Genomic DNA, 17,285 nt, shown 5'->3' with positions numbered 1-17,285 from the left:
CAGGGAAGGAGGTAGAAGCTCCTCATGGATCACCCTCTCAGAGCCAGCCTGAGCAGAGGAGAGCTGCTGCCCTGCCCCGACACATTGCTGGGCCCCACCCGGTCCAGCTGGGGGGCACTGATGTCTCCCTTGCCCCCACCCTTCCTGCCCACTCCTGCTCCCTGGCCCTCTCCACTAAGCTTCAGTCCCAGGAGCCCAGCAGCTTCCACGCCTTCCCCTAGGATCCCCCCAAGCCTACTGCATCCACCATGGCCCTTCCTGACCTCTAGCATCAACCCCAGACCCTGGTCAGAGTCCCAGAGGACTATGTCCTGGCCCTCTGGCTAAAGCTCTGAGCCTCTTCCTAGACCCCTCTTCCAGCCAAACCCAGAAACTTAGAGAATCCTGAAAATGTTGTAGGGCCCCTTACCCCTTAGCCCTTGCATATGCTGTTACCCTTTAGGGTAACAAGAACAGCCTCCCTTTAGGGTGGACACTATTATTGTTGCAGTTTACAGATGAGGACTTGGAGGCCCAGAGAAGTTAAGAGGCAGATTGGCAAAGCTGGGTTAAACCCAGGAGGTCTGGCTTTCAAGCACAGCCTCTTCTCTTTCTCTCATTGATTCAATAGCATCTGTGATCATCATTTCTGTAGCATGTTTTCTGCTGTGCCAGTTTAGCCAGCGACGCGCCCTTTCTCCAGTGCCTCTGGGTAAAGTTGCACAGGTTGTGCACTGCACGTTGGTTCCATATTTAAGAGGCGTGTTTCAGGTGCTATGGGTTTACATACTTATTATGACAATTTTCTGGCAGGTGGAGGCCAAGTGCCTTGAGGAAGGGGTGTGTCTTTTGCACAAAAGCACCTCATGGGCCAGATCAGCCCTGATTCCATCCCTTTGGCATCTTGGGTTTATGATGGGCCTGTGCTTGAGGACCTGCTTGTCCTTCCCCAAGTCTGACCCCCTGGATGGCTGCAGAGACTCTGGTGTGCCACTCCACCCTCAAGCTCGACCCTAGGAGGCCACACCAGGTCAGCCAGCAGATTCCAGGGCCCACACCATTCTGAATTGACTGGCGCTGCCACTGCTTTTCACAGGGCCTTTGTGTATTCTGGCCATGACACCCCCCAGGCCAGCTCCCTTCTGCAAACAATTCCTTGACACCTAGGAGAGTGCGGTCCACTGTCCTTGGCCACCTTTTCCTCACCCCTTCCCTCCTTTTTTACCTTCCCTTATTCAGCAAAGATTTCTGAGTACCTACTCTGTGCCTGGACCATGCCTCTTTCATAGATGGGCTGGCTAGCGGCATCTGTGGGTTTCATAGACTACCCCCAGTTTGGCCCCCAGAGGTTTCAAGAAACCAGCCCCAGCCTTCTGTAAACAGAGGGCATGGGGTTGGCTGACACCCCCCCATTCCGCACAGGACACAGAACTCCACACTGGACACCAGGGGGCGCTGCTGAGCTCGGCCTAGGCCCCAAGATTTCCATCTGGGACAAAAGCCGGAGTCCAGCTGCCCAGGCCTTGGGGTCATCAGGGATTGGAGTCAGGACCCTGAAACACGCTCCATCTAGGCACCAGCTCCCCACGGTCACCTCCACCCGCCTCCTCCACTTCCAGAAATGGGCACCGCTTCCTCTGCTCCTCCAGGAAGTCGCGCTCTGCCCGCCCCTTCCCGGCCCCGGGGGCCGCCGCAGCTCGCCGCCTCCCCCGGCTCATCCCGCCGCCGCTCCCCGAAGCTTCCGGCCCGAGGGGAGGCACCGGGGTCGGCCCACGTTTTGCTGTCCCCCGGCTGGCGTTTCGGTGACCCAGCCCAGCGGGGGCTCCCGGGTGGCAGTCCAGCCCTAGGCTCCTCCCTGTCCCCCGCCCGCCCGCCGCGTCCACGGCGACACTCCCTCCCCCCCGCAGTGCCCGGCACCCGGAGCGCTGCCCTGCCCCCACGGCCGCCAGGAAGGACGCGGCCCGGGTCCCGTGCCAGGCCTGTGAGTGTGCCGCCCCTCCCAGCAGGGCCAGGAATGCGGCTGGACCGCGGGGGCGGCCGCAGACACCCGGCGCGCTCCGGCCAGCCTATCACACGGGCAGTCGGGCAGGTGGCCCCGGCTTGCCTGGGCCTGGGTTTCTTCTCCAAGGAAAGCCAACTAACTGCCTGCCCCTGAGGGCCCTCCCTTCGGTCCAGCCACCAAACTTGGGGATTTTATTTTGGAGACCTCTAAAGTGCCCTGTCCTTTCCCCAAAGAGAGACGTGGAGTGGGTTCTATTTTGAAAAACTGGCGGGCACCTCCCCCCCTTTCACCAGGTTCCTGGAGAACTGTCATTGCTCTCAGAAGCAGCTCTGTCCAGCCTCCAGCTTTGTGTTGTTTTCAATTCTGGGCCACTCCGGGGACCTCCTCCCCCTCTCCCCTCAAGGTACACAAGGAAGGACTAGGTTCATTTTTTAAAAGTGGCCTGGGGCTTCGGCACACACAGGCAAAATGCAAACCAAGTTGAGTATGTTCTGGGGAGTTTGGCCAGTTGCCAAACTAGTTAGCCTGCTTTTGGGCTCAGTTCAGCAGTAAAGTTCATGATGTGAAACCCACCTCCCCCATGATGACCTCCCAGAGCCTCGGTTTTCTCACCTGTGGAATGGGGATCATAATAAGAATCCCTATCTTGAGGGGTTGCTATAGGATTAAGTTAACATGTCAAGTGCTTAGAAGAGACAAAGAAACACACAGACTGGAGACTTCCTAGGGCCTGGTTTTAATTTGAAAAAATGAATTGCTATCTCCTCCCATATTAGGGAAGGAATAGCCCAGGCTGTGACCCCCACAGGATTCAGTCCAGCATGGGGCCTGACCCAATCACACTCCAGCCACCAGGCCCTGTCATTCCATCACTAGGGGTCAGTCCTCTTCCACCAGCCTCAACAAAAGAAGACACAAGTAATGTGCCCAGGACTGGATTCATTCTCTCCAAAGAGGCCCAAGCCCCCCTGTCTGTGCTAGGGAGCCAGCTATGTCTTTCCAAGGGGGGTTGGTCCAGCCATCAGGCTCGATTCAGGTGCCAGACAACCATCCCAGTCCTGGGGGTCAACGCCCTGGCCCAGGCGGCCGCTCCAATGCCTGTGTGCCCACCAGCACGTCCATGAGGTAGTCCAGCTCAGCCTCATCCAACTCTGGAGCCTCCTCTTTGCCTGGCTCATCCTCAGGGCCAGGTTTGAAACCCTCAGAGGCTGGTGCCCAAAGTTCACTGTCATACATGGAGGTGTCAATGTCCTCAAATAGGCCTTCAAGCCCATCGTCCAACAGACAGCCAGTGGCTGGGCCTAGCAGGTCCAAGGCACCCAAACTGGGTGGGGCTCCTCCAATGGGGCGGCCTGGAGGCCCCTCATCTGCTGGTGGTTGTGGAGCCTGGTTAAGGTCCTCAATGTGGCTGAGATCCTCCAGGAGGCTGGCCACAGAGGCCGAGAGGGCGGCATCAGAGCTGGCCAGCAGGTTATCATCCATGCTGGGGGCCGGGGGTGGGTTGGGCACAGATGGCAAGGCAACTGTTGGTGCCATGGATGCTTGGATACGCCGCAGGGTGTTCACCACCAGCACCAGGTGCCGTAGGTCTGGTTCACTCTGTCGCAGGCTGTGGTGAAGTTTGATCACAGAGAGGTCAAAGAGGGAGCTGGAGGCCACAGCTGGGGGTGCCTGTGCCACTGCTGGGTGGCCAGGATCCAGCCACCAGGCGTCGACTGCCAGGGTTTCCTTCTCCTTCTCCTCCTTCTTCTCTTCCTCCTCCTCCTCCTCCTCCCGCTTGCGCTTCAGACCCTTGCTCAGCATTGTCTGCAGGGAGGGAGAAGCCCTTCAGTTATGGCAAGCAGATCTAGAATTTACACCCTGCCCGTGTGATCTTGGGCAAATTATTTAACCTGAGTCTAGACTTTCTAAAAGAACTTTTAAGTTATGGTTAATAATGATGTCTATAAGTTTTAAGGGTTAAATGAGATAAACCAAAAGCACTTCCAACATTTTCTGATACTGGTAATTACTCACTGATACTCAATAATATTATTTTGTTTGCTTCTTCAGTGGACCATGTGGAATGACCAATATTCAACCTTTTAAGATAATTTTAAAAAGCAGATTTTGACATTTTTTTTTCCTTTTGTAGTGCTGGGGATTAAACCCAGGTCCTTGTGCATATCAACTGAGCTATATCCCTAGCCCCCAAAGCGGGTTTTGTATAGCAATATTTACTGAATGTCTACTATGTGTCAAATAATACACAAATACAGGAAATGCACAGATAGGGATGGGAAGATACTTAAAAGGTCCTGGAGATGATCAGTATAGGCACCTGTAAGGAGCTGACACAATGAAGGAAAATATTCGAGAGAGAAGGAACAAAAGTAAAGAAATACCCACAGGCTGGATAAGCCTGAACTGAAAAAAGACCAGTGTGATTGGTGTCCAGAGTGTGACAAGTAGGAGTCCAAGTGGGGGTGGGGAGCAGGCAGAAGAGGAGTGTGGATTTTGAGTGTGGCAGGGAGTCATTGATGGGGTTCGAGCAGGGAGGGGAGTGGTGCTGTGAGCTGATTAGGTTTCCAGAAGATGCCCTTTGGGGCTGGGGGACTGTGGGGTGGGCCTGAGACCCATTCAGTGGCTGCTGCACTAGTAGGGACCTGTGATGCTGATGGCTTAAGAAAGTTGATCGATTCGATTCAGTGCTTATCCGGGAGACGGGGCTTGCCGCGAAATCCTGCTGGACACCGTGGGTCTGTCACTGAGAGACGTTTGAGGACTAACACTCTTCCCGGAGTGGGGGGCGGCTGGAGTTTTAGAACCCTGGCCCAACCTACTATGGGGGCCACGAAGACTGCGGGGTCCAGTCCCCGGGACGTTGTCTAGCAAGATCCTAAGGGTGAACCACCGCACTACTCAAAACTGGATCTTTGCCGCCTTTCCCCAAGACCTGCAGTCCGGAACCACAGGAATTCAGCCCCCACCCCGACTCCGCCCCCGACTCCCGGCGCCCCCTAGCGGCGCCCAGGCCGGCTTTCCCCCGGGGATTCCGGTCCCTCTGACCCTGACTCTTTACACGGCCCCGAGTCCTGCCTACGGTTTCTGCCTGCCACTCGGGGCCGTGCAGGCCGAGACCCCGGCCGGCGCTTCTTCGATTCTGGCCTCCCCTCGTTTCCGGAAGGCAGTGGAGGCGGCTCCTCCTGAAGCGGCGGCGGCGGGGGCGGGTGAGTCACGCAGCCGGAGCCAGGGAGCCGGCGCCTCCGCCCCCTTCTCGGGCTGCGGCGTGATTCACCCAGCCCGGCTGGGGCAGGCGGCACGTATAAGCCGAGAGTCTCGATCCCGGGCATCTCGATCCGGGCAGCCCCGGTACTCATCTGTCTGACCCGGGAATCGAACACACCAAAAGACCGGTCACCGGTACCCCTTCTTTCCCCAGGCCCCTTCATTTACATACCCAGCTCACTCGCTGCCAATCAGAACAAAGAGGTAGCCACCCGCAGCCAATCAGAAAGCCGCGGCAGCAGCATCGCTCGCTCGCTCTCCTTCAGCAACCGGCGCCTGGGTCGGGAGACGCAGCTCTGACTCTGGAGCACGACTCGGGACTCCTGACTACCCTTAGCTACCGCCCACTCGCGTGGCGGCCCCGCCCTTCACCCCAGGGATAGGCCCTGGACGGTGATGGGCGGAGCCGGCATGGGGCAGATTCAAAAGGAGGGGAGGTTGCCTTCAAGGCGCATGCCCGGGCAGCTGCTTCAGGGAAGCGGCTAAAGACCGGTGGCTATTTGCCCTGTGGACCGGTGGCGCATAGGGGCTTTTCGGCCTTTGAAAGTGCAGATTCTTCACATCTATTCATGCACCTGTCAAGCCGAGCAATTGAGGTTCTTACGTACACAGCCTCAATAGGGGTCTACACTCTAGGCTAGAGTCGCCTAGTTTCACTATTCGCTCCGTGTGTGACCTTGGAAAAATACTTGACCTCTCTGAGCCATACACAGTCTGTTAAATGGGGATTCTCTTGCCTAACTTTTAAGCATTAGCAAAGTTAGGTGGGCGAGGTGGAGCATGCCTGTAATCCCAGCGATTCTGGAAGCTGAGGCCAGAGTGTCACACATTCAAGGCCAGCCTCAGCAACTTGGTGAGGTCCTAGGTAATTTAATGAGAACTTGTCTCAAAAAATAAGAAATAAAAAGGGCTGGGGGTGTAGCGGTAAAGTGCCTCTGGTTCAATCCCTAGGACCTAACAAACAACCCCCCCCAAAAAAAAAAAGAGAAAACGAATTGGGAAAGTTCAAATAAAATTGTATCTGTGAAGAGCACTATACCAGACTCAGCAAAGGCTGGACAATTGAATTCAGCTGTGGTTAAAGAGTACAAAGGTTAAGTGGGAACGGAATATCCCTTGTCACATCTTGGTCTCTGTTTCCCTAAGTAGCTATGTGATCTTGGGCAAGTGTTTTAATCCCTTAGAGTCTCAGGGTTTCCTCTTTAGAATAAGGGTAACAAACAACATCTGGGTGTTTTGTTTATTTGTTTGTTTTTGTTTTTTGTTTTTTGGTACTGGGGGGTTGAACCCAGGGGTGCTTTATGACTGAGCTACATCCCTAACCCTTTTTATTTTGATACACAGAATCTCTCAGTTGCTGAGGCTGGCCTCCAACTTGGAATTATCTCAGCCTCCTAAATTGCTGGAATTACAGATGTGTGCCTCTTCACCATCTCATGTTCTCTTGTGATACTGGGAATGAAACCGAGGGTCTCACATATGCTAGGCAAACGCTCTACCACTGAGCTATATCCCCAGCCCCCATGTTCTTCTTATTTATTTATTTATGTACCAGGGATTGAATCCTGGGGTGCTTAACCACTGATACACATTCCCAGCCCGCTTATATTTTATTTTGTTTTTAAATTTTTATTTACTTATGGTCTAGGGTGGGGGGTTCCAGGGATTTAACTCAGGGGCCCTTGGCCACTGAGGTACATCCTCAGCCCTATTTTGTATTTTATTTAGAGACAGGGTCTCACTGAGTTGCTTAACACCTTGCTTTTTGCTAAGTCTAGCTTTGAACTTGTGATCCTCCTGCCTCAGCCCCCAAATTGCTAGGATTACAGGCTTTCACCACTGCACCTGGCTCCATGTTCTTATTCTTAAGAGATGCCTGGTGCAGTTCAGTGGTAGGGCATTTGCCTTACATGAGCAAAGCCCTAGGTTCAATTCCCAAAAGGGGGAGGAGAGATAGAATTTCAAGATGTCTGCAATTTATTCTTTATTGTTTTAGCAAAAACAATAACAATCTCCCCAATAAAAACCGAACACACACGTGCATGTATAGATAAAGGCAATTTAGCAAAATGTTAACAACTATTAATCCAGTTGGGAGTCTATTTGTGTGCTCAGAATATTTTTTCCCTTATCTTTTCTATGTGTTTGAATTTCATAATAAAAACAGTGTAAAGATGCTAATTTGAACCAGGCTCCTGCTAGGCAAATCCCATATTTCTACCCACAATCCATTTTTATGACCTGGCAAAAATGAGGCTCAGAGTCTCCAAGTGGCTTCTTTCAGGCTGTACACTGAAGGAGAGCTTACAGAAAACATTTGATTAACATGTACTTTTTGAGCACCTATTATGGATGGACACTGTTGATGACAGGGGTACAGCACTGGATCAGAGGAGAGGATGTAGAGAGGAAAGAAATAGGAAAGCAAATGTATTCACCGATCACAAACTTTTCTGCATTGAGCCTCTTCTGTGGACCAAACACTGAAGATATGCTAGTGAAATTGTAGATCAAAATTCCTGGTGGGAGGAGATGGACCATAAACTTAAATTACATAGTACTTTAGGAGCTGATAAGCGCTAGGGAAACCCATAGCACGGGAGAGGTGGTAATGAAAGGGAGTGCAACTTTGAGGAGGGGAAAGGGGTTCTCTGAAGGGGCGACATTTGAGCAGAGTCCCGAGGAAATGAGAGAGGTAGCCAAACTCCTGGAGAAGGAAAGAGCCCATGCAAAAGCCCTGAGGTGCTGTTGGCAGCGAGGCCAGGGTAACTGGACTGGGAGATGCCAAGGAGGAGAGCACAATTTAGGGTCCTCACTCCCAGTGGGATTCCAAGACCCTGGAAGATGAATGAATGAGAGAAATAATTTCTGACTCGAAGAAAACAAAATAGGACGGAATGACAGAGGGGCCTGTGGCCGGGGTGGTCCCCGAGGGAGCCTCCCCGAGGAGGTGACACTGGAGATGGAACCAGAATGTAGAGAAGGAGCCAGGAATTCAAAGGCTGTGGGGAGGGAGGGAGGAAGAGCGGACCGGGGCCTTGGGAAAGGAAACCAGAAGCGAAGCCACCAGGCCCGGCTGGCCGGCCGGGGAGAAGCCACCGCCAGCTGGGGAGGGAGGAAGGGAGGGAGAAGGGTGGTCAGGGGAGCGTCCCGCCCCCAGCCGGCCGCCCCGCCCGGCCTCTGGGGAGGGAGGAGGCGCCAGGCCGGCTCCGGGCCGCGGCCACCTCCCGGGTCCGGGGCGAGCTGGCCAGCCGGGGCGGAGGGGGCAGGTGGGAGGGACCGAGCCCGGTGCCACGCCCCGGGGGCGAGCGACCCAGCCCATCCCCCGGCGCAGGACCGTGCAGGAGGCAGGTTGGGGAAGGTGGACTCTGCCCCCAGGGTTCCCTCGGCAGGGCCAGCCTTTCCACTTCTGTGGCCAGTTCCTTGACAGGTGCGACATTAGGGCAGGAGTTGGGCTTCAGTTTGTTCACCTGGAAAGTGGGGGTGCTACTGGTCCTGGCTTCACCCGTGGTACTAAGAACCTCCCGGATTCCCCTTTCTCTGGGTTCTCTTTAGGGAAGTCAAAAAGAGAGTTCTAAGAAAAAGGTGAGTCAGGTTTCATCCCACCTCTGCTGAACATCCTCCCTTGGCTTCCTTGTCACTCAGGGTGAAGCTGAAACTCCCACCAGACCCTTCCTGATTTGCCCCCTCACCTCCTGCTCCTCTTCTCCTGGTATTCTGGCCCCTGGGTCACTCTGCTCCGGCCCCCTGACCCTGCACACTGACCCTCAGACCTACTCATGCTCTGACCTCAGGGCCTTTTGCACTGGCTATTTCCTCTCCCTGAGCTGTAATCACCTGGCTCACCCCTTACCTCCTCAGGTCTTTACCTAAATGTCACCTTTTCTGGCCATCTCGTCTAACCAGCAACACCCCATCACTTCCCCGTCTTCTTCCACAATATTTATCATCACCTGACAGTCTACATTTTAACTTTTTTTTTTTTTTTTTTGGTAATGGGGATAAAACCTAGGGCTGCTCAACTCTAAGCCACATCCATGGCTCTTTTTATTTTTATTTTTATTTTTTTTTAATTTTGAGACAGGGTCTTACTAAGTTGCTTAGGTCCTTGCTGAGTTGCTGAGGCTGGCTTTGAACTTGGGATCCTCCTGTCTCAGCCTCCCGAGCCCCTGGAATTCCAGGCCTGAGCCACCACGCCCAGCTTTTAGCTTCTTTTTAATGTTTATTTCACTTTCCTGCCAATGGGACTTGTCCATTTTATTCATGTGCCTCCTAGAAGAGTGCCCTGCCCACCGCAGACAGGCAACAAATAAGAGCCATTATTGAGTCTCCGGGATGCACACCTTGCTCTGTAAAGCAGATATTACTGTGGGATGGCGTTTGAGGACTAGCAGGGACTAGTGTGGCTAAAGCACAGGAGTAATGTGTGTGAAAGATGAGTTAAGAGAGGTGGGAGGAGGGGTGGCTATTCAAGGCCTGGAGGGGTTTTTTCCCCAAAGTCAACAAATAATTTTTGGTTACCCACCTGTGCCTGCTGTAGTTCTAGGCCCTGGGTAGTCGGGGAGGATACAGCTGGGCAAAGCCCAGCACCGTCTCTCCTCTCGGTTTCCAATAGAGAGGTGGAGGCTAGAGAGACTATCATAAATGGGTAATAAATAACTTGGGATTGGGTAGGTAGGTGCTACTGAGAACAGGAGGGCGAGGTGGCACACGCCTGTAGTCCTAGCAACTCAGGAGGCTGAGGTGGGAGGATGGCAAGTTTGAGGATAGCCTCAGCAATTTGGCCAGACCTTGCCTCAAAATAAAAAGGGGCTGGGGACAGGATTCAGTGGAAGAGTACCCCTGGGCTCAAGCCCCAGTACTGAAAAAGGAAAAGAAAAGAAAAAAAGCAAAAGAAAGTCAAACAGGATGTGTGATAGTGTGGTGGTACCCCTGGACATGTCACGCTAGGAAGAATAAGTGACGTTTGGGTTGGTGAAGCTGTAAGGAAGTGTCCTCTGGGTAGATTACTACCAAGTGCAAAAGGCCCTGGGGTGGAAAATAAGTTTGGGGTCTAAAGAGACCAGCATGATAGAGTTGAGTGGAGAGTGAAAGACGAAAGGGGGAAGTTGTCAGGAGTGAGAGTTAACACAGGCTTCGGTGGAGTTGGGGTTTTATTCTGAGTAGGACAAGAGATAACTGGAGGTTTCAGGAACAGGAAGACATGATTCAATTGGCATCCATCTTGGAATGCAGGCCTTGTGTGCTTTCTTGAGATCCCCTAATCACTTCCTCCCTCTCTCTCTAGATTGACATCTACCTCAGGTAACCTGTCTAATTTTTAACTTAAATACAATGCCCCTCCCAGAGTGAGATATTTGGATGAACCAGAAACCATAGGCAAAATCCTCATCCTTTCTCTGCCCACCAATGATATACTCAGGTATGGTTCCTCCTTGCAACTCTAGAAAAGTCACTTTATTCTTTTTTTTTTTTGGGGGGGGGTCCTGAGGATTGAACACAAGGGTATTCTACTACTGAGTTACACCCCTAGCCCCCCCCCTTTTTTTTTTGAGACAGGGTCTTCTACATTGCCTTGGCTATCCTTGAATTTGAAATCCTCCTCCCTCAGCTTCCTGAGTACCTAGGATTATGGGTGTGCACCACAGTGCCTGGGTCAGAAAAGTCCCTAATGCTGAATAAACTCACCTGGGAATGGTCATGTGGGAGTGTATGACATTGCCTTCCCTCTGGCCTCCCTTCTTTCCACCCCTACTCTGTCCAGGCCGGGTTTGTGTCTCCCAAACAAAGTATCTGTTCCTTAACTCAAGCAGGGCTCTGCTTCTTGGCAGTCTCCTAAAAAGATCTGCTTTCAGCCAGGCTTGGTGGCACACACCTGTAATCCCAGCAGTTGGGGAGTCCGAGGCAGGAGGATTGCAAGTTCCAAGCCAGCCTCAGCAATGGTGAGGTGCCAAGTAACTCAGTGAGACTCTGTCTCTAAATAAAAAATACAGAGTGGGGCTGGGGATGTGTCTCAGTGGTTGAGTGCCCCTGAATTCAATCCCAGTACCAAAAAATAAAGCTCTGCTTTCAGGACTGGGAGGGTGTGGATGTCTGTGGGCATGATCTTTCCCTTCTGGGCCTCAACAGCATAGTTCATAACAATGAAAAGTTTGACTTTTTTTTTTCTTTTTTTGTAGTTGTAGATGGATAGCATGCCTTTATTTCTATGTCGTGCTGAGGATCGAACCCAGTGCTTCACATGTGCTGGGCAAGCACTCTGTCACTGAGCTATAGCCCCAGTCCATTCCACAGGGAAGTTTAAATCTATCAAGAAGCATCATAAACACAATGGCTAAGGGCAAAGCTCTTGCTGGGGATGTAACTCAGCCCAGGGCCCTTCAGGCACTTCACCTGGCATGCCAGAGGCCCTGGGTTCCATCCCCAGTGTGGCAAAACCACCACCAAACAAGAAAGCTCTAGAGGCCAACTCACTTTAAACCCTGTCTCCTTAGTCCTTGGTCTTCCTCAACTGTGACCTTGAACAACAAGTGACTTAGCCTTTGAACTTCACATTTGTTTTTTTTGTAGTGCCCAGGGCCTCGCCCATGTTAGGCAAGCACTCTACGGCTGAGCCACTCCCTCAGCCCCTGAATCTGTTTTCTAAGGAAAATGTGATAACAGTACTTACTGCTATATAAGGATGTAGGATTAAAGGACTTAATTCAAATAAAGTGGTTAAAACAGTACCCTCAACAAGCACTCAGTAACTGTTAGGTACAAGGATACTCCTGCCTTACCTTTAGCAGGGACACGTGCAGGTGCCCGGGGAACTTCCCAGATCCCTCCCATCAGCACCCAATGAAGTTTAGAAACTTAAGGCAACACCACTCCTCTCAAAATACTTTTATTTAAAATAAAAAAATTACAAACAAAAAAAAAAAAAAAAAAAAAAAAAGAAAGCCACCACAAACCCTGCCTTTCTTTTTAAATAATGCGGCATGGAGCAGTTTGGTTTCCACCCTATTGCACGTGGTCCGGCCTGGTTCTGAATCAGGAAGCTGCTGGGGCTGGGGTCCTGCCAAGGAAGTGGGGTTCAACCTGGGGGAAGGAGACCAGCCCCTCCCACTCCCTCAAGAGGCAGAGCCTGGGTTTCTAGAGCAACCTGGCAGCACACCCCTGCCACTGTTGACAGGCCCCACTTTATCTTCCCTGAGGACCCAGTGGTCACAAGGGGAGTGGGAACTGGAGGAAAGGCAGAAGAAATGTGAGAAGTCAGACTCCCAGAAACAGAGTCTCATTAAGGCATTTGGAACAGATAAATTAATTCAGGAAGACCCACCTTCACAGAAGGCGGGGGTAACCAGACACACACACATGCAAGTAAGTTTGTGGAACCCTGAAATGGGAGGAAAGGAGACCGTAGTCACTATCTGGAGCCCCCATCAAAACACACGAGTTGATCCAGGGATCCAGCCCACTGAGGCCGCCGGGAGGAAGGGTTCTGTCCCCTTGGTAGTTTTTAGGATCCTAGAATGATTTCCATGATGTGATCTAGTTCATTCCACTCCCAGGACCCTGGGGCACAGAAGAGGTTGTGAGGAGGTTCTGGGGGGGCCAGTGCAGGCTCCTTTTCCACCGCAGATGTGTCAATGTCCAGAAAGAAGTCATCCAGGCCAGAGTCCCCCAGGTACCGGGAGCTCAGAGCTTCTAAGAAGACTGGGTCAGGTTGGGGTAGCACTTCATTCTGGAGGCCTGGGGGAGCCACTGGATTCTGAGGTGCTTCTGTCTCATCCATGGATGTCTCCAACTCCCTGAGGATAGAGCCGATGGTGGTGGACAGGGAGAAATCTTCTTCGCCCAGGAAGAGGGGCTCAGGGGGCAGGGCAGGTGCTGGAGCCAAGTGAATGGCAGCCTGGAGTTGCTGTAGGGTGTTGTGGATGAGGACATGCCTGCGGAGGCTGGGTGCTCGGGGGCCCAGGCTGCGCTGGACTTTGTCTAGGGAGATGCGTAGCAGAGCTTGTTGGCAGCTCCGAAGGCTTGCTGGACTCCAGTCCCACTTTTCATCCTCCTCCTCCTCTTCCAAATCTGAGTGTTTCCTCTTCAGGCCTCCCACCATGATGCTCTATAAAGAAACGAAGGGCAAGTACAGATACATGGTCATTCAGATCCCACTTTTCCAGGTAGGACTGTGGAATTGGGAGTGACTTTTTTTTTTTTATATTTATGTATTTTTTAATGTGATGCTAGGGATTGAACCCAGTGCCTCACATATGCGAGGCAAGTGCTCAACCACTGAGCTACAACCCTAGCCCCTTGGGAATGACTTTTAAAATGCACATAGCCAGAATCCTACAAATTGAAGAAGGTGATAAATGCATGGGATTAAGAACACAAGATGGGAGCTGAGCGCAGGCAGGAGTCCAAGTTTCAAGCCAATCTGAGAAACTTAGTGAGACCCTGTCTCAAAAAGTAGAAACAGTTTGGAATTTAGGTCAGTGGTAGAGCACCCCTGGGTTCAACCTCAGTACCAAAAAAAAAAAAAAAAAAAAAAAAAGGAAATAAAACAAGACATGGACTTTTAAACATAGCTGGGTTTGAATACCCCTTATTTGCTTGTTGTGTGCTGTAACAATGAATTTACATCCGTAAGAATCAATCTCTTTGGGGCTGGGGTTGTAGCTCAGTGGTAAAGTACTTGCCTAGCATGTGTGAAGCACTAGGTTTGGTCCTCAGCACCACATAAAATTAAAATAAAGGTATTCTGTTCATCTACAACTAAAAATATATTTAAAAAAAAATCAATCTCCTCATCTGCAGAGTAACTCAAGTAACTCAAGATCCCAACTCAAGTCCTTCAGAATTTTTTTTTTTAATTTAACCTTTATTTTATTTGTTTTTATGCAGTGCTGAGGATCGAACCCAGTGCCTCACCCAAGTCAGGCAAGCGCTCTACCACTGAGTTACAACCCCAGCCCAGTCCTTCAGAGTTTTAAAACTATTCTCCATAATACTAATTTCTTCAGACACCTCACCCACCCCATAGGTGTGGAGTACAGAGACCTGGATCAGAAGTAGAGAATTCCAGGTCTGAACTCTGCCTTGGACACTGCTCAGTTGTGTGATCTTGGGAAATGATGTGAGGTCACTTCTGTGGGACTCATTTGTAAAACAGAGATTGTGAAAATACTCTCCACCACATAGTCAAGGAGACACCTAATGTGTAATATGTACAAGGCACAACACACAGCAGAAAGTACTTAATGAACAAGAATTAATTTATTCGTTCGAATTAATTCATTTGTTTAATAGTCGGTCTCCCTCCCTTCATCCACCCTATCCTCACCCCCTGCATCGTACAGGGGATGAACCCAAGGCCCGGTGCACACTAGGCAAAGGCTTTATCACTGATTCCCCAACACCAGCTCAATAGTTGTTTTCTTTATATTGGGCACCAAACCCAGGAGCACTCTACCACTGAGCCACATCCCCTGTCCTTTTTTCTACTTTGAGACAGGGTCTCTACGAGTTGCCCAGCTGGCCTCGAAATTGCCTTCCTCCTGCTTCAGCCTCCAAGTCGCTGGGATTACAGGCTTGGTCCATCGCGCCCAGCTCAGTAGTTTTATTCGTGCTACCTAGAGAATGTTAGTGCACCTATTTGTCGGTACTTTTTCTTACAGGGAGGATAGTCTGTCCCTTTTCTCTTCCCTAACTGCCTGGGAGCACTCCAAAGAGCAGGGAAAGGACCTTCCTCATTCCTTCCATCAGCGCCTTCGGCTTCCCCCAAAGCGCACCCCACAGGAAAACTTGCTAGAACTCAAGTAACGCCAAGACCCGCCCCTTAGCGATCCACCCAATGAAACTTTGGTGTACCACAGGCTCCGCCCCTCCTTAGGTCTATATTCAGCACCCAGGAACGCCCCAATTGGACCCAGGTGCTTCTGGGAAATGTGGACCAATAGCCGCCACGCACAAACAGATCAAGAATTCGCACTACAATCCCCAGAGGGCCCCGCTCGCCAACGGGACAAAACCACGCCCCTACCGCCCTTAGGGCATGCGCACAGGGGTCCCGGTTGTTGGGGGAAGGGAACCCGGACGTCCAGCTGCCGGGCGCCAGGCGAGCCCCGCCCTCTTTTGCCTCCGGGGCGGCGAGTCTGAGCTCCACGCCCGGAACACCCCTCCCCCACCCAGCTCAACTCTAAAAGTGCTTTTCCCCGGTCCCTAAAACCCCAAAAGGTAAGGGATTCTTCTCCAGACTTCTCTCCGGTCCAGAGACCCAGGCGTTCAAAGACGACAGATGCTCTTATATCCACCTCGTTGGGGAGACTGGGATATCAATTTTGAGACCTCCCTAACCTCTCCTAATTTTCCCCTTTGAAAGGGCCCTAGATCTCAGCTCAAACTCTCCGTCCGTCTTCAAGACCCGAACATTGAACTCTCTCCGTGAGCACTTCTTCTCCGCCACAGCGTCTTGGACTCTTTAAGATCCCTTGACTCTAGTTCTCTGGTTTCACCAAATGTTCATGATACCAGCCTTCAATTTCTCACACCTTAACCAGAATACTACGGAGCCCCGAACTCAGCCCATCGGGGAAATCTAAACTGTCTTCGAATCTTTAAGACACCCTGCCCCAAAAGTTCCTTCCCCGGGTTCTCTGGCTTCTCCAATTACTCCATGTCGCAGCTTCAAATTTCCTCCATTTGAAAATCCTGCCTCACCTCCCGCCCTGGATCGCGAACTCAAGTCTCTGGTCCTCAAACTCTTCACACCTTATCAGTCATCTTTAATCTGCGCCCTCCACTCCCGCCCAGACCCCACCTCCACTAATCTCTGGAGCTCGCCTCTACATCCCCCAACCCAAGGTAAATCCCAAATCAAGTGGCCACTCCTCACCTCGGATGCCAGGTTCGCAAAGACCACCTCCAGGAAAGCCTACAGCGTACCGACCCACCAGTGCCGAGTAGAGACCTAGCTCACCTCCCGGGGGCCTCTCCTCCTGGCCTCAAACTACCCAGCTCCGCCCCGGAGCCTAGCCGCGAGCCAAGATTGGCTGGAATCCTGCCCACCGCGGGGCTCCGATTGGCTGGGCGGAGCCACCGTCGGACGCCCGGAGACCCGACCCGCCCAACCCGCCCTACTCCCCTCTCCTCCCAACCCGCCCTACTCCCCTCTCCTCCCCTCTCTTGCGCCCGCGACCATTTAAAGGATTCCGAGGGGCAGAACTACATCGCTAGGGTCCAGGACGGAGGGTGGTGGAGAGCAGTCAAAGCCGCTCCCGTCAATTTAGCTACGGTCTTTGCACCAAGATCGTCAGTCTTGCTGTCTACGGCCCCTTTATATCAGGCCGGGACCCCATTGCCGAGTTAGACCGGTAGGCATCCGCCCCCCTCCCTGCTTTTCAGGCGGGCGGGGCTGAGCAACTGGCAGAGGCCCCGCCCTGGGTGTTCCTAAGGCTGGCACTGTAGCGAAGGTGGGGGGGGGGGCGGATGATGTAGCTAAACGCTAGCCAATAGTTCTGCGCGGCCTGTGTTGCCTGGGCGACCACGTCCCCGCCCCTTCGCTGCCTGGGTCCTCCCTCTCTGCCTGACACTGTAAGAAGTTGCAGCCCTTTCTTAATCCCGCACACTTCTCAGCACGGCCTCTGGTGGTCCCCCGTGGAATCCCTCTGGCACTCCATTCTTCGTCTCAGGATAGCCCCTCTGCTGCTGGAAGCTTTTCATGGCTTCCCACAGCCTTGAAAATTCCAGATTCCTTAAGCTTTTGCCTCAAAGCCCTTCACGATCTGGCCTGTGATCCTCTCCCCCACGCTAGAGACATCACTTTCAGTTTTTCTAAAACTTTCACTTTCAGTTTTTCTGAAATGGCTCCAGTCTTCCCTCAGCACGAATTAAGGGATTTTTGTCCGCTTTCTTCGCTGCTTTATCTTCAGTACCTGCAACATGACAGTTCCATAGCACGCACTCAAAAATGAGAATGGGGGACTGGGGTTGGGGCTTAGTGGTAGAGTGCTTGCCGCGCATGCGTGAGGCACTGGGTTCCATCCCCGGCACCACA

General features: G+C 52.2%; 2 protein-coding genes across 2 annotated transcripts; both read right to left on the bottom strand.

Moving 5' to 3' along the window:
* Positions 1–2,716: 2,716 nt before the first annotated feature.
* Positions 2,717–5,541, bottom strand: Sertad1 (SERTA domain containing 1). The gene is made up of 2 exons (XM_026411559.2): positions 5,421–5,541; positions 2,717–3,787 (listed from the first exon to the last, which is right to left on the bottom strand). The coding sequence occupies exon 2, from the start codon at positions 3,782–3,784 to the stop codon at positions 3,047–3,049; it is 738 nt and encodes a 245-aa protein (XP_026267344.2). The 5' UTR covers positions 3,785–3,787; positions 5,421–5,541; the 3' UTR covers positions 2,717–3,046.
* Positions 5,542–12,195: 6,654 nt separating this feature from the next.
* Positions 12,196–16,296, bottom strand: Sertad3 (SERTA domain containing 3). The gene is made up of 2 exons (XM_026411556.2): positions 16,125–16,296; positions 12,196–13,352 (listed from the first exon to the last, which is right to left on the bottom strand). The coding sequence occupies exon 2, from the start codon at positions 13,344–13,346 to the stop codon at positions 12,750–12,752; it is 597 nt and encodes a 198-aa protein (XP_026267341.1). The 5' UTR covers positions 13,347–13,352; positions 16,125–16,296; the 3' UTR covers positions 12,196–12,749.
* Between the last annotated feature and the right edge of the window lie 989 nt (positions 16,297–17,285).

The sequence above is a fragment of the Urocitellus parryii genome, chromosome 15 (assembly GCF_045843805.1).
Source record: "Urocitellus parryii isolate mUroPar1 chromosome 15, mUroPar1.hap1, whole genome shotgun sequence".
Lineage (NCBI taxonomy): Eukaryota > Metazoa > Chordata > Mammalia > Rodentia > Sciuridae > Urocitellus > Urocitellus parryii.
This window is presented reverse-complemented; position numbering and strand designations above follow the sequence as displayed.

What these genes read in the sequence shown, in the direction of transcription:
- Sertad3 (XM_026411556.2), bottom strand. Translation starts at nt 13,346, where the DNA reads ATGGTGGGAGGCCTGAAGAGGAAACACTCAGATTTGGAAGAGGAGGAG.
- Sertad1 (XM_026411559.2), bottom strand. Translation starts at nt 3,784, where the DNA reads ATGCTGAGCAAGGGTCTGAAGCGCAAGCGGGAGGAGGAGGAGGAGGAG.